General features: G+C 42.8%; 1 protein-coding gene across 3 annotated transcripts in view; it reads left to right on the top strand.

Annotated features, from left to right (window-relative positions):
* Window positions 1-16,741, top strand: part of TRPM7 (transient receptor potential cation channel subfamily M member 7) — a 225,448-nt gene that overhangs the window by 176,148 nt on the left and 32,559 nt on the right. For all 3 annotated transcript variants that reach the window (XM_068275395.1, XM_068275393.1, XM_068275392.1), the window contains 6 exons: window positions 8,284-8,354; window positions 9,634-9,674; window positions 13,411-13,439; window positions 13,530-13,580; window positions 13,660-13,725; window positions 14,735-15,018. In XM_068275395.1, coding sequence (XP_068131496.1) covers window positions 8,284-8,354; window positions 9,634-9,674; window positions 13,411-13,439; window positions 13,530-13,580; window positions 13,660-13,725; window positions 14,735-15,018 — 542 coding nt within the window. The remainder of the gene's footprint in view (window positions 1-8,283; window positions 8,355-9,633; window positions 9,675-13,410; window positions 13,440-13,529; window positions 13,581-13,659; window positions 13,726-14,734; window positions 15,019-16,741) is intronic.

Genomic DNA, 16,741 nt, shown 5'->3' with positions numbered 1-16,741 from the left:
CCAGTAATGGTGTGGGGTGGCACACAGCTCTCCATGGGCTTGCCAGAGGTAGCCTGACTGCCAATAGGTACCGAGAGGAGATCCTCAGACCCCTTGTGAGACTATATGTTAGTACGGTTGGCCCTGAGTTCCTCTGAATACAAGAAAATGCTAGGTCCCACACACTACTGAGCCTCATGTTGTCTTGTTTTAAGGACATTACATTAAAGTTGGATCAGCCTGTAGTGTTTTTTTTCCACTTTAATTTTGAGTGTGACTCCAAATCCAGAACTCCATGGGTTGGTACATTTAATTTCCATTAATAATTTTTGTGTGATTTTGTCTGTTCATTCAACTATGTAGAACTAAGTATTTACATTCAAATAATTGTAATGTGTCTAAATATAGTCATATACATTTAAAGAGAACCAGATACGAATAAAATAACATTTATACATACCTGGGGCTTCCTCCAGCCCCATCAGCTTGGATTGCCCCCACGCCGCCTTTCTCCGCTGCCTCTGTCCGCCTGTACCAGGTCCCGGCATTTCGGCCAGTCGACTTAAGCGCAGTGCGCTCCCTTCGTACTGCGCAGGCGCAAAGAGCCGGAGGGAGCCCCTGTGCATGCGGAAAACTGGCCGCGTCCGGCGGAAGTTATGGGACCCGGTACCGGCGATAGAGGCAGCGAAGGACGGCGGCGTGGGAACGATCCAAGCTTATGGGGCTGGGGGAAGACCCAGGTATGTTTAACATCTTTTTTTCATTTTTAAACTTGGTTCGTCTCTGGTTCCCTTTAACCATGTGAATTTTCAATATGTTAGACCAAGAATTGCATGTACATGAACATTTCTAACGGTTATTGAAATGTTCATGTACAAACTGAGAATTAAGAATATTTTATTCATTCAGATCCAGGATTTTTGTGTTCCCTTTATTTTTTTGAGCAGTGAATATACTAAACCTGGTGGGTCCATGTTTCATAAGCGATTTGTAGATGTTCTCCTCAATCATTGTAGATGTTCTCCTCAATCATTGTCCTCCTTTGTCTCCATGTGTCTTCCTGTGTCCCCTTCTGTCCACCATGTGTCGCCTTCTGTCCCCGTGTCCTCCTGTGTCCTTCTTTGCCCTCTTATGTACCCCTTTGTCGTCCTCCTTTGCCTGTGTGTCTCCTTCTATTCCTTTGTGTCGTCCCCCTGTGCTCCCCCTGTGCCCCCTCCAGTCTTCCCGTGCCAAACTGTCAAACCTCCCCCCCGGTCTCCTCTACTCCCTGTGTGTGAAAACATTTGGCGGGTCTCACCTCCTCCAGTAGCTCCCGCAGCGAGCATAGACCTTCAATCTCTGGCGCTGCTCCTCTAGTACCGGCTGCCAATCCCATCATTAGCAGAGCAGTGCAGGTAAGAAGAGGCCTTGCGATCAGCACTGGATTAGGTGAGCCATGCTGCCACTAATAGTTTTTACAAACGAGGAACAGAGGAGACCAGTGGTGGGGGGAACCGGAGGACCACACAAGGGGAGTGATACAGGAAAGTCCCCAACGTTCAGCGGTACGTATCAGCGGGTGATCGTAAGTCGGGAACTCCCTGGTGTTGGAATATAAGACTCTGAGACTTTTTCACCTCATTTTTTTTGGGCGAGAAAGTGCATTTTATACTACGAAAAATACGGTATTTAGTCAGTTGTCATGTGTATCCACCCCCTCAAGGAAATAGATAAACAATGATTGAGCAGCAGCTGAGTGCAACATGCGGCCAGCATGATTCTGAATAAGTGTTGTTTCTTACTTGTCCTGGTTCCTGTCCTCTCACTGAGTCACGCCACACTTGTAATCCTTTGTTGCCACTTTTCCAGCTTTAGTGAAAGGATGTTTTTCATTAGCTTTAATATTGGTGATTTTTAATTTTGCAAAATTAACCTACTGACCTTTTATGCAAGCAAATTAAAAACGAGATTTCATTTCTTTTCATCATTGCCCTGATCACATGATTTATTGCTAATAAACACCCCAATTGGATATACCAGGGCTAGTAAATTAAAAAAAAATGAAAAAAGAAAAGGTATATGGGTAACTTGGGTCACATAAGTATCTACTTCAAAGTGACAGTATGCTGGGCATACACTGCTCATTTTTGCCACTCTATTCTTACGCTCAATTGCTTTGCCGCTCGATTCCGCAGTCAATTCCCTTATGTTCCGCTCCTTTTTCTTATCTTTTTCCATCTATTGCAATGCGGAATCGAGCGGCAAAACGATCAGGCCAGGGATCGGACATGTCGGGAAATTATCTATCGAGCCATCTTAATGGCTCAAAAATGAGCCATGTATGCCCAGCATTACAGGGTTTAAAATGGACCCGCCACCAGGCACAGCCATGATATAGCACGGTGTAAATCTGAGCCTCGTATGCGGTAAAACGGCATAAAGGGTGATTTCCATAACTTATTGAATACAACTCAATGCTTCATTTTGTGTGTGTTGAAAGATTAGTTAAGCGCAGGTGTGATGCTTTCTGAGCAATTATCAGCCCTTTCTGTAATGATATATACAGTGGCTTGCAAAAGTATTCGGCCCCCTTGATGTTTTCCACATTTTGTCACATTATTGTGCCACAAACATGAATCCATTTTATTGGATTTCCAAGTGAAAGACCAATACACGTGAGAAGTGAAACGAAAATCCTACGATTCCAAACATTTTTTTACAAATAAATAACTGCAAAGTGGGGTGTGCGTAATTATTCAGCCCTCCTGAGTAAATACTTTGTAGAACCACCTTTTGCTGCAATTACAGCTGCCAGTCTTTTAGGGTATGTCTCTACCAGCTTTGCACCTAGAGACACACATCTAGAGACTGAAATCCTTGCCCATTCTTCTTTGCAAAACCGCTTGAGCTCAGTCAGATTAGATGGACAGCGTTTGTGAACAGCAGTTTTCAGATCTTGCCACAGATTTTCGATTGGATTTAGATCTGGACTTTGACTGGGCCATTCTAACACATGGTTATGTTTTGTTTTAAACCATTCCCTTGTTGCCCTGGCTTTGTTTAGGGTCGTTGTCCTGCTGGAAGGTGAACCTCCGCCCCAATCTCAAGTCTTTTGCAGACTCCAAGAGGTTTTCTTCCAAGATTGCCTTGTATTTGGCTCCATCCATCTTCCCATCAACTCTGACCAGCTTCCCTGTCCCTTCTGAAGAGAAGCACCCCCAGAATATGATACTGCCACCCCAAAATTTGACAGTGGGGATGGTGTGTTCAGAGTGATGTGCAGTGTGAGTTTTCCGCCACACATAGCGTTTTGCATTTTGGCCAAAAAGTTCAGTTTTGGTCTCATCTGACCAGAGCACCTTCTTCCACATGTTTGCTGTGTCCCCCACATGGCTTGTGGCAAACTGCAAACAGGACTTCTTATGCTTTTCTGTTAACAATGGCTTTCTTCTTGCCGCTCTTCCATAAAGGCCAATTTCGTGCAGTGCATGACTAATAGTTGTCCTATGGACAGATTCCCCCACCTGAGCTGTAGATCTCTGCAGTTCGTCCAGTGTTGCTATGGGCCTCTTGACTGCATTTCTGATCATCGCTCTCCTTGTTCGGCCTGTGAGTTTAGGTGGACGGCCTTGTCTTGGTAGGTTTACAGTTGTGCCATACTCCTTCCATTTCTGAATGATCGTTTGAACAGTGCTCCATGGGATGTTCAAGGCTTTGGAAATCTTTTTGTAGCCTAAGCCTGCTTTAAATTTCTCAATAACTTTAACCCTGACCTGTCTGGTGTGTTCTTTGGACTTCATGGTGTTGTTGCTCCTAATATTATCTTAGACAACCTCTGAGGTTGTCACAGAGCAGCTGTATTTGTACGGACATCAGATTGCACACAGGTGCACTCTATTTAGCAATTAGCACTCATCAGGTAATGTCTATGGGCAACTGACTGCACTCAGACCAAAGGGGGCTGAATAATTACGCACACCCCACTTTGAAGTTATTGATTTGTAAAAAATGTTTGGCATCATGTATGATTTTCGTTCCACTTCTCACGTGTACACCACTTTGTATTGGTCTTTCATGTGGAATTCCAATAAAATTGATTCATGTTTGTGGTAGTAATGTGACAAAATGTGGAAAACTTTAAGGGGGCCGAATACTTTTGCAAGCCAGTGTATGTAAGGGCTGTTGTACACCATAGCGGTTCTGGAGCGTTTTTAGGAATGCTAGCTGTGTGAATACAGCTTGGGTAAAGTATTTCAATGGGCTCGTGCACACCAGAGAAGTTCGTTTTTCCCACAAACGCAAACTTGGAGGCTGCAGCATTTTTTTTTTTTTAGATTTCTGACGGGTTTCTGCCTCAATGTTAAAGTGTAGGAAAGTGGAAAACCGCTCTGAAAAATGCTAGATCAGAGCGGTTTTCCAGGCGTTTTTGTTCCACTCGTGATCCATATAACCCCTCCACACCAGCAGCTCACCAGATGGACACCACCTCACATCCAGGTGGGTCTAGCGCTTAGCCTTAGAGCGGCCAACTCCAATCACAAGGTTCCACACTGCCTTTGTTCACAATCGGATAACTCCGCTTTTAATATATACAGTTCCACATGTAAAAAAAGGTATAAAAACATACATAGCGTAATACAGTTTGGCTAGAAAAATATGGCCTGCGCAGTTTCAGCGCACTCACGTAAGTTTGAGGGTATCAGGCATCTCGGGCATCACAGCCCAACAGTATGTCTCCTCTGCTGGCGGTACCGGCGTCCCGATAAACCTCTCCGCGTGGCAGCCTTTTCCCTCACCGTGCGCGTCTCTCCTAATGCCCAGTGACGTCAGCGCTCCTGGTCACGCCCTACGCGTTTCGTCCAATGGACTCATCAGGGGCTGATGTCACTAGGGCGCCGACGGCTCTTATAACTGGGCTAGCCCTATTGCGTACTAAGCTGTCTCTGTACACGGTCATCCCGCATCAAAATGGGATGAACGCAGTAAAACAGGCCCTGGGGGCAGATACTGATCTGAAAGAAGAGCAAATTGGGTTTATTATGGAATTATTAAACTTTGCCCTTTCGCATAACTACTTCTGGTATGATCAAGAATACTATCTACAATTAACTGGATGCGCCATGGGGGCCAAGTTTGCTCCATCTCTAGCTAACATTTATATGGGCAAATGGGAGCAAGAAGTATTAAATATGGAACAGGCTGTGAACATCATCAGCTGGAACAGATTCATTGATGATTTGTTCTTCATATGGAGGGGTACAAGTGAGGAACTCAATGAATTCTGTGAGGCAGCCAACAGCCATTGGCCACCTATTAAAATAACTTTTTGTCAGGCATCTAAACAGGTGGAATTTTTAGACCTGACGATTACTAAACAGGACGACAAACTGGTGACTATAAAACCTTTTTTAAAGCTACAGACAAAAATGGGTATATCCCCAAAGATAGCTGTCACCATAATAGGTGGCTGAACAATATTCCTAAAGGACAGCTAATGAGGATTAGGAGGAATTGTACCAACGTACATGACTTTAGAGAACAAAGCCAAATTCTGGTCCAGCGATTTGTGGACAAAGGCTACAACTCAGGAGATTTACAAATACTGGTGGATGAAATATCCAGACTGGATCAGTCTGACCTATTAAAAAATAGACAACAGCTAGAAGTCAAAAATAGAGAATTTGATCTGCTGTTTGACTATAGCCATCAATATAGAGATGTTGAGTCTATAATTACCAGACATTGGCGCATTTTACAGCTTGATGGGACAATTGGGAAAGTGCTCCCAAAGAAACCTGGATTTATATATCGAAGGGCACCCAATCTCAGATCAAAGTTAGTCCCTAGTTTCCAGGATCCTCCAAAGGTCAACACGGCCAATCTTTTGGGGCAAAGGGGTTTATTTCCCTGTCGGGACTGTAGGGGCTGTAGAGAGGCGCAGCCCTGCAAAGGGGATAATCTCATTGCCAGGAATACAGGTTATCAACATAGAATAAAACAATGTATCACGTGTCGCACTAAAGGGGGTGATCTATGTTCTTAAATGCCCCTGCGGACTAGAATATGTGGGGCGCACCACCCGATCATTACACAAAAGGATAGGGGAGCATGTAGCAAATATTATTAAAGGGTTGGCCACACACAGTGTTTCTAACCATTTTAAAACACATCATAACAGAGATCCCACAGGACTTAGATTCATGGGGGTAGAATCACATGTTAAGAGGTGGAGAGGCTCAAGTGTAGTGCGGGACATCTCCCAGGCGGAGGGGAGGTGGATATTCAATATGGGATCACTCTCCCCGGGGGGACTTAATGTAGAGTTTGATCTCAACTGCTTTATCACAAATGATGTATGATTTATGTTCACTGAGAATCCTGTGGCTCCTTTACAGACTATATGATGGGGGTCACCACGCAGCACGTATAACACCACACTAGTTAAGGGGAGTGGGTATAAATGGCCAAATAGGGGCACTGAATACAGGTGGATGGAGACACACAGCATTCTCCCTCTGTAGGCGGGTGCTATTTAGGCACCTAGCATGTAAACAGAGGAGGTGAAAACCAATGGGTTTAAATTAGTGGTTAATATTTGTGAGTATCCAGAGGTCTGGCAAGGTATTGCAGCCCAAGAGTATTTAACCACTGTCTGTATGAACTAACCCACTGGCACTATGGAAAAGTGACTCCAGGACCCAATTAAAATCAAAATTAAAAAGTAAAACACTCATTATATCAGCCATCCCAATAGGGGATTGGAGATCCCTGGTGCCAAAAGGGGTGGGACACCATAGAAAAGTTCCCTCACTGGTAATGGAAAATGTGTGGGTCTAGAATGAGGGAGGGAGCAGCTGCCCCAACAATTAGACAAAATCGGTCATAGAAGGATAGAATCAAATCATATCATTTTTAGGTCTTTTTTAATTTTATATGTTTATAAACATTTTTATACATAATTTTACTCATCCCCCGTTTTGAATAATTTTACTTATCCCCCGTTCTGACTTATTCCATAATGTAATGTTTAGGTCAGCCTAAAATTCAAGGGAAGTTGAGCTAAATATTGAATTGTTAAGAGTTAGCCTTTTGGCCACAAGATGGCACTAAAATAGACTAGAAACCCCTCCAGTCATCAGAAAGAGCCGGGACAATGCGTTCCAGACGGCCACTGATGACGTAGGAGTCTAAGATTGTGGTAATTAGGGAAAGCGAAGAGGAGTGCGTTCCAGGCGACAGCTTAGTACGCAATAGGGCTAGCCCAGTTATAAGAGACGTCGGCGCCCTAGTGACATCAGCCCCTGATGAGTCCATTGGACGAAACGCGTAGGGCGTGACCAGGAGCGCTGACGTCACTGGGCATTAGGAGAGACGCGCACGGTGAGGGAAAAGGCTGCCACGCGGAGAGGTTTATCGGGACGCCGGTACCGCCAGCAGAGGAGACATACTGTTGGGCTGTGATGCCCGAGATGCCTGATACCCTCAAACTTACGTGAGTGCGCTGAAACTGCGCAGGCCATATTTTTCTAGCCAAACTGTATTACACTATGTATGTTTTTATACCTTTTTTTTACATGTGGAACTGTATATATTAAAAGCGGAGTTATCCGATTGTGAACAAAGGCAGTGTGGGACTTTGTGATTGGAGTTGGCCGCTCTAAGGCTAAGCGCTAGACCCACCTGGATGTGAGGTGGTGTCCATCTGGTGAGCTGCTGGTGTGGAGGGGTTATATGGATCACGAGTGGAGCACATTTATATCACGCATGCACGTTTGGGGGACTTTTAAAGTTTGACATTACAGTAATGCACTATGTGCGGTTGTTTATTTCTGTTTGACTTCTAGATGGGAAGAGGAGCGCTGTCACACCAACATTGAATGATATCTAAGGACCTGTGATAGCGAATACTCGTTAAAAGACTCTGTCACTAATCATACTTTTTTATATGTTTGAGATTATGTCTTTTCCAATTGGAGTTAATTCTGGCAGGCGCAGTTTGTGTTAATTAGAGGCGATTTTGTTACTGAAGAAGTTCAGTAACAGCTTTACCGTAACAATATATGAAATTTGCTACACGAAAACGCTCCAAAAAACGCTAGGCATGTTTAGAATATCTCTCTAAACATGCCTAGAATCTTTCTGAAAATTTGCTTCAAAAACCCCTAGTGTTTTGCATATCTGCTAGAGGTTTTTGGTGTGCACTGGGCCTCTGTGTGATGTGGTTTGCATCCAGTATGCATTTAGTAAAAGTAAATTTGAAAAGAAACCTTAATCTTACTCATTTTGATGATCCCCCCCCCTCCCCCCTCCATCTCTTTTCTGTAGTGCACATCACTAGTCGGAGAGGATCGCTGAGCGAAGAGACAAATGTAGAATCTAAAGAACCTTTTTTGGCGGTTAGTACAAGTCATATTCACTCTAATTTATTGCAATACTTGTGTGTCTCAGAAATGCTTAAATGGTTTCCAGATGGCATTCAGTGTTTCTATTAAACAATTCTCATTCAACAGTTTCACTAGTCGCTCAGGGAAACCAAGACCTGTTTCTGCAACGTGATCGGTGTGGGAAAGGTCAAGATAACATCCTGCTTAATCAAGTGTCCTAATTTTTGAGAGACCTTTTCTAGCTGGAGAGCCTACAGCAGTGCACTTCATAGTCATGTGCTGCTGTCATTTCTTGTGGTCACAAGCAGTCACATGGACATACAGCGTAATGAGATGCATGATTCATGTACTAGAGGAGACTGCTGTGATGGTAATTTTATGTTTGGATATACAAACTGGTCATGGTATACAGTTACAGAAAACCAACTAAAGAAAACCAGAATAGAAGCCAGTACATCTATGTTCCTTGCACAATTATTTTCAGTCTAATACCACTTGTCTTTTGTGATCAACTTATTTACTTTTTCTCTTAATGCCGGTTCGCTAGTCTTATACATATATTTCACTGTTCTGTATTACCATATATAAGCCGAGGGTAGAAAATGCAGTGTTCCCCTAGTCAGATTGAAAACAGTATGTGTTGGGTATGACTGCCCCCCCCCCCCCCCCAATTTATACAATCATGCAACAATAGCTGAATGGATTTGAATGACATTTGGCGTGCACATAGTACATTACCTGGAATAACCTGTAGGATACTTTTTATCCCCATAACCAAAAAGTGAGTGAAGGTATACATATTTCACTGGAAAAATGTAAACTGCAGCCATTCTGTCACTGTTAATGGCAGGGTTCTCAAACTTTGCGCAGTTGGTCACTGGGTGACTGGGATTAATATTCAGAAAAGTGGGTTGAGCCTACAAAGGCCAATCAAAATTCACCTATTGAGTTTAAAGGGGAATATTTAATTGCTGCCATTCTTGCACTGTTAATAGCACAAGCCTCAAACCTGTTACAGTTGGTCATTGGGTGACTGGGGTTCAAATTCAGAAAAGGGGTTGGAGCCACAGCCTATCAGATTTGGTTCATTTCAAATTGATGTCAAAGACCGCAAAGCTCACAAACTAGGTCATTAAGTAATTGTTTGTTAAGGTTAGAAAAAGTAGGCGGAGCCAACTACAAGCCAAATACATACCTGGGCAATGCAGGCGCAATGCTGGGCCTCAGCTAGTAGATAATAAACATGGGCTGTATCATTGAATAGTTATAATATCTCATATTCCTTTCACAGGACTGGTTGCAGGCTCATTCATCTTCCTTAGGGAAATCAAAGTAAGTGAAACTTACTTTTTGTGTTCATTGTCTTGACATTCATTCCATAATTCTGGCATATTCCACACTAGTTCGCCAGCTGCTAGCTCCAATAGTGAAACTGTGTTATTAGCCTGTTTTTTGCACTTTGACATTCACTATTTACTCAGTTTGTTCTGTGGCACATTATGAATGATGGACCAACACCTGTCATATAGTTTACACTTATTCTCTATCGATGATGCAAAGTCCACATCAAGATGTCACTTGTTATGCCTGGGGATTCTTTATTCTGCCTTGTACGCAACCAGGAAGCTGCATATCCTCCGAGTTCACACAATCTGCACTTACGCTTTCCCTTTTGTGGTTGTTAGAACAGCCACCTCTGCCACCTTCTGACCCAAATATGTCTGTCTGTATCCACCTCCAGCATGATTCTCATCTAGCTACCATGAATGGACCACCTCTTTGTCCAAATTTCATTGTCTGTCCTGCTCTCCCCTCTTGAAGTGGCCATGTAGTGGTCAATTTTTTTACCAATATCCAGCCAGTTTGATCCAATCTGCTATAAAACCGTTCCCAATCAATAGATTTTTGGCCAGGATCAGTCGATTGCAGATAGAGAATATGTCTTGTTCAGCAGAAGGCTGAAAGTGTGGTGGTAGTGAGGTTCCATTTCGAGCAATGTGCAGTGCTGGCAATGGAGTTTACATTCACCTGTCCACCAGCGTACTTCGTGTGTCTCCCTCTCCATTGCTGGGGGCTCCTCCCTGTCTCCTCTCTCCTGGGGCACCTGTGTCACATGACAAATGATAGAGGCCACTAGTGGTTATGTAAAGTACGTGATACGGTGCCTCGAGTCCGGGCTCTAGGCTTTGTCAGATTACACTGGCGCTACAGGAGAGAAAAGTCGGTGCGGAACGCCATCTGGTATGGAGAAGACGCACCATCTGACAGTGACAGGTGAGTGTAAATCCAGCTTTGAAGAGCTTAAATCATTATTTATTGGATTTATATAGCGCCAACATATTACGCAGCGCTGTACAATAAATAGGATTACAGACAATAACAACAGGGGTGACAGCCCAATACAGGTAATAGACAATATAGTAAAATACAGGTAATACAGGTGTATGCTCATTGTGTATTTGAATCCCATGAGTGGGGTGTGCACTTTTTTGCAGGTAAGCACTCATCTGTTTTTAAGTAGCGCTGTTCATTTCTTTGCTATGTTTGATTGATTTATTTCTGGTCAGCTGCTCCCACTTAATAGTTTTCCTTTGGTGTATATGCAGAGCCTCTGTTTGGGTTCAAGGTGCGTTTGCAGTTTCTGGGGGGGCTCAGCGCATCTCTGAGCTGAGGCCATTCAGAGGCGGCCTGGTGATGCGCTGATCCCTCTTTTTTTGCGCAATTCTCAATTTTACTGGTAGCGCGCCCAGGCTATGCATATGCATAGGTAGAATTTAGTTAGTGTTAGGTCCCCTCCCATGGAGGAAAGACTTCTTTGACAGTGGGAGGGACAAGTACCTATCAAATTGCAAATTGTTAGCGGAAACTAACATCCTCCAAGTGGTAGACAGGTCATGTGTATCTCATTGTGTATTTGAATCCCATGAGTGGGGTGTGCACTTTTTTGCAGGTAAGCACTCATCTGTTTTTAAGTAGCGCTGTTCATTTCTTTGCTATGTTTGATTGATTTATTTCTGGTCAGCTGCTCCCACTTAATAGTTTTCCTTTGGTGTATATGCAGAGCCTCTGTTTGGGTTCAAGGTGCGTTTGCAGTTTCTGGGGGGGCTCAGCGCATCTCTGAGCTGAGGCCATTCAGAGGCGGCCTGGTGATGCGCTGATCCCACTTTTTTTGCGCAATTCTCAATTTTACTGGTAGCGCGCCCAGGCTATGCATATGCATAGGTAGAATTTAGTTAGTGTTAGGTCCCCTCCCATGGAGGAAAGTCTTCTTCGACAGTGGGAGGGACAAGTACCTAACAAATTGCAAATTGTTAGCGGAAACTAACATCCTCCAAGTGGTAGACAGGTCATGTGTATGCTCATTGTGTATTTGAATCCCATGAGTGGGGTGTGCACTTTTTTGCAGGTAAGCACTCATCTGTTTTTAAGTAGCGCTGTTCATTTCTTTGCTTTGTTTAAAATACAGGTAATAAGCAATAAGATACACAATGCAGATTGTAATACAATGCCAGATCATACACTGGAGTGGTAGTGGTAAAATACAAGTTCCAAATTCTGGGTAAAATGCACACAGTCAAGTATGAATCGTGGATGTATCATACTAAGTACTTCAATAGCGTAAGGTTAGTTTCACACTGGGGTGATGTGTTGCATACCTTGGAAAAATATGATCCCAATGCAACTTAGGAGAAAAGTGACATTGTGCATAAGATGCATAAAAAAGTATAACATGTTTTTCTGTAACACACAGCATATCTTGGATTATTCCAACGGATTGTACTGCACTGCAACTGATAAAACATCAATCCAACAGTTGGATTGACGTCTTCTCAGTTGTGTGAACAATAGCAAGCAACTTTTTTTATTTTGTTGTTTCAACTTGTTTCACAACAAAAGTTGTTTGATGATTATGCTGCATAAAAGACTGCTGTTGAGTGTGTATGGGGCTTAAAGAGACTCTGTAACAAAATTTTCAGCCTTAGTTCTTCTATCCTATAAGTTCCTTTGCCTGTTCTAATGTGCTCCGGCTTACTGCAGCCTTTCCTAATTGCACAGTGGCTGTGTTATCTCTGTTATATGATCTAATCTGTTTTCTTCTGTCGGGCTGAGGCTGGAATGTGTGGAATGTGCAGGGCTGCTTGTGATTGGATAGAAGCGACACACGCCCTCTGCAGGCCTCCTGCAGGCTCTGTATGACTCGCACACTCTGCTTATGTGAGCCTATCACAAGCTGGTTAGTTTGTTTGTAAACACTGCCTAAAACTGTTAATTACAAGCCAGGATTGCAGCAGAGACTGGCAGAAACAGCACAGAGGGGCCCAGGAGAACATAATGAATAGAATGGTATGCTTTTTGCTGTAAAAATTTTAGAGTACAGATTCTCTTTAAGGTCTATTGTGTATATCAATGGCATTCAAATAAGTACCATATACAAGTGCGGATAAGCTCTCCCACGCTTACATCTGGCACCCCTACACCATACCCTCGTCATGTTGTTCTGTAGCCCACCATGCAGACTGTGCACTGGATCGTGCTTCAGCATGTATAGCTGTCCTTGCACAGGCTTGCAACCTTTAGTGTCCCATGCAGCTTTAGAACACACATTCGCACATTCTTTACACCAGTCGTTTAAAAAAAAAATGTTGAACCCTCCAGTTATATACGGTAACTGTGAATAGAAGTACATTTTATTTGCTAAAGATGTGCTGAACCTCCACTTGCTGCTGATATCCCTTCAGGTGCCTATATAGGTTTCCAGTCTGATGGTACCAAGCCAGAAGCTATTAGTCCACTATAAGAAAACTTGGTGGAGTAAGTTCCCAGACCATTTAACGTCATTCACAGTACAGCAGTACAATGATTACATAAAATGAACTCAATATAGAGCTATGTAATGTTTTTTTATTTTTGAAATTTTTTTGTTGGGGGGGGGGGGGGAGCTATACTGCATACAAAACAAAAGTTATTCAGTCCTTGTTTTTGTAACATATCACTGCATTAAATCTTGACTGATTCTTTTGTATTTGTTTTGAGTACAACTTTAATTGATCTGCTATTTGTCCTTCAGGCCCACCACAGAAGAGGATGCTTTGAATGGTAAGCAATCTTCACAGTAGCTGATATGTACTGTACAATTCTGCACCACAGTAAAGTTACTGTTTTATTTTTATTTATGTTTTTTAAAAGGTATCGGCTCGCCTTTCAAGCCTATAGTGGACATCAATTATTGTTATTCAGGTTGGTTATCAGATGGTGTATGAGAGCTTTGAAAAGATGTCTTCTTTTGTTCAGCATTAACAATTGTTTTTCTGTGCAGCTGTTGAAAGAAACAATCTGATGCGATTGTCCCAGAGTATTCCTTTCACCCCAGTGCCTCTAAGAGGTGAGTGTTATTCACCTGTTGATAAAACATGGGAGCAGCGCTTGTGTTTTTAGAAACTGATTTGAAATGGTTAATAAGAAAGTTAACCATTCAAGTATTTTACAGCATTAACACTCGTGGGAATCTGGGCTAGTGATGGTAGTTTTGGATACTTTCTAGTTGTGGTACATCATTACTGTAACTTTTAAGCTCCAAGTTTTCATGTTTTTCTTTTTCTTTAAGTGGTCTGAAACCAAACACTATGCACAATTTGTGGTGATATCCTATCAAAATGTATACAGGGTAGGGGACAGTTGAGATTGCATTTATTGGACACCAAAATAAACTACTCTTTTCTTAGCATACGCCCACTTCTTCAGCTTAATAAAATAGTGTCTCTAAATAATAAAATAGTATCTCTTTCCACAACCGCACAGATTAGGAGCGCCTTTGACAGTAAGACTGTTTCTCACTAATACTATCATTACTGATTATTGTTCACTCATACTGTACTGCATCCTACCACCCTGTATAGTCTAGCCTCCCCCTCAGGTGCAATCCTGATTTCCAGTTGCTCAGGACAACCTTTTCAATTGGAGTGTGACCCAATTCTGGAAGAAGAAAATTCCTTGAGATTGAATTTTGCGTATTTAATCTAGTACCCTCCCCCTCCCTTATACAGTTCCCTGGTGTCTAATTCCCCCCCCCCCCCCCCCCCCATACAGTCCTCTGGCATCTAGTCATTCCCTCCTCTATACAGTTCACTGGTGTCTAATGGCCCCTCCCCTATACAGCTATACTGCTTTAATATAAATCACTTATATCACATAGTACATGCGGCATGTGCATAGTGCATTACAATTTGAGTGGTGCACATACCATTAAGTGGACAGTAGCACAGATGGTGGTGGTGGGTGCTGGGTACAGATGCCTGACGGCCATTTTGCGCACTGCTGCGCTTCTACGTAGGCTGCAAGAATAATTGAGCACTTTTCCAGGTCAGCTCTCATTTTTGGTTTTGATATTGCAGGTGAACTGGTCACTGTGTATCGGCTAGAAGAAAGCTCTCCGAGTATCCTGAACAACAGCATGTCGTCCTGGTCACAGAGGGGCTTGTGTGCTAAAATTGAGTTTCTGAGCAAGGAGGAGATGGGAGGTGGCTTGAGACGTGCTGTGAAAGTGGCATGCACCTGGTCTGAGAACGATATCCTCAAGCCTGGGCACCTCTACATCATCAAATCATTTCTTCCTGAGGTGGTGAATACTTGGTCAGGGGTGTACAAGGAAGATACTGTTCTTCATCTATGTCTTAAGGTAAGTTCTCATAATTTACGTTATCAGTGAGAATAATAGTATTACCATGGTGCTCCTAAATGTGTTGTTGATTCCTGCTCTTGTAAGATTACAATCTAAAGGCATATGGAGGAAATAAGGTGGGGTGATACATAAAGGTTTTCACCAGGATTTTTGTATCCGATTATAATCAGAAGCTCCACTTGGCCTAGAACAATTGTACACTTGCTGCACTTTAAATGACCGCTATAATGGCAGCATTTCAGTATGCATAGCTGCTAAGAATATTCTTCCAGTTAGAGAGCAGTTGGAGATTATAAAGCTAACCTAAATCTTTTTCGGGAGTCTCAGAATAAGTGCTACAAAGGGCTAGTGCTTATAAAAGACTTGACCCCATAATCAACATGTATCACCCCTTCATTTTTACTTTGTTTGCAATCCTGTAGTAGTTTGCTGCATACTAATTGGTGGTACAGTTGCATTCTGTATAGCCTTATCACCCTAACAAAGCTAGTGTCACATTACTCTACTCTAAGCTCTGGCAAGTACATGAAATCTGAAAATCCAACTACAGACAGCCCCCCCCCCCCCACCCCCTTTACAAACAACTTAAGTTACAATGATTCAAAGCTGTCTTCATGTACACAATTTACAGTACTGTTTTGTTAAAGGACCACTATCACATAAAAAGTAGGCAATTAAAATCTGACAGAACCAACAGGTTTTGGGCCAGTCCATCTCCTCATGGGGATTCTTTTTTCAATTCCTTTCTTGAACAGCAGTTTAACTGCCAAAATACAGGGGTTGGACAAAATAATGGAAACGCCTTGAAAATCAACAAAATATATTTTAATATGGTGTAGGTCCACATTTTGCGGCAATTACAGCCTCAATTCTCTGAGGTATAGATTCATACAAATTGTGAATTGTTTCCAAAGGAATTTTAGCCCATTCTTCAGTTAAAACACCCTTTTAGAGACGATGGCAGCGGAAATTGACTTCTTACTTGAATCTCTAATAATGACCATAAATGCTCAATAATGTTGAGGTCTGGGGATTGTGGTGGCCAGAGGAGATGCTCAACTTCATTAGAATGTTCCTCGTGCCATTCTTTAACAATTCTAGCTGTATGGATTTGGGGCATTATCATCTTGAAAGATGGCATTCCCCTCCGGAAACAGTTTTTGAAGCATAGGATGAACTTGGTCGCCCAAAATTCCTAAATAGTCTCGGCTGTTAATTCTTCCATGAAGGGAAATCATTGGCCTGGCGGATTTCCAAGAAATAGCACTCCAGATCATCTCACAACCCCTGCCATGGTTTACAGTTGGGAGAAGGAAGTCTGGATGAAATGCTTCTTTCGGCTGTCTCCAAACGTACACTCGGCTGGAGGTCGGAAATAAGGTAAACTATGATTCGTCAGAGAAAATCACATGTTTCCACTGCCCGAGGGACCAATTCTGGCGATTTCTACACCACTCTAAACGCTTTGAAACATTTGGCTTTCAGAGCAGAGGTTTTCTAATTGCAGTTCTTCCATGGAATCCAGATTTGTGCAGCTCCCAACGAACAGTTTTTTTGGAAACTGGGTTCTGTAGGTGTTCATTCTGCTTTGCAGTTATTTTAGGAGCCGTGGTCTTGCAAGCTTTTCTAACAATTCGATCTCTCTCAGACAACTTATACTTTCGGCCACAACTGTGCTTTGCTAAGGACGTTTTTCCTTCTCTTTCAAAGGCAGTCATTA

Source organism: Hyperolius riggenbachi, chromosome 3, assembly GCF_040937935.1.
Source record: "Hyperolius riggenbachi isolate aHypRig1 chromosome 3, aHypRig1.pri, whole genome shotgun sequence".
Lineage (NCBI taxonomy): Eukaryota > Metazoa > Chordata > Amphibia > Anura > Hyperoliidae > Hyperolius > Hyperolius riggenbachi.
The sequence above is the reverse complement of the archived record's forward strand: the minus strand, read 5'-3'. Positions and strand labels throughout refer to the sequence as shown.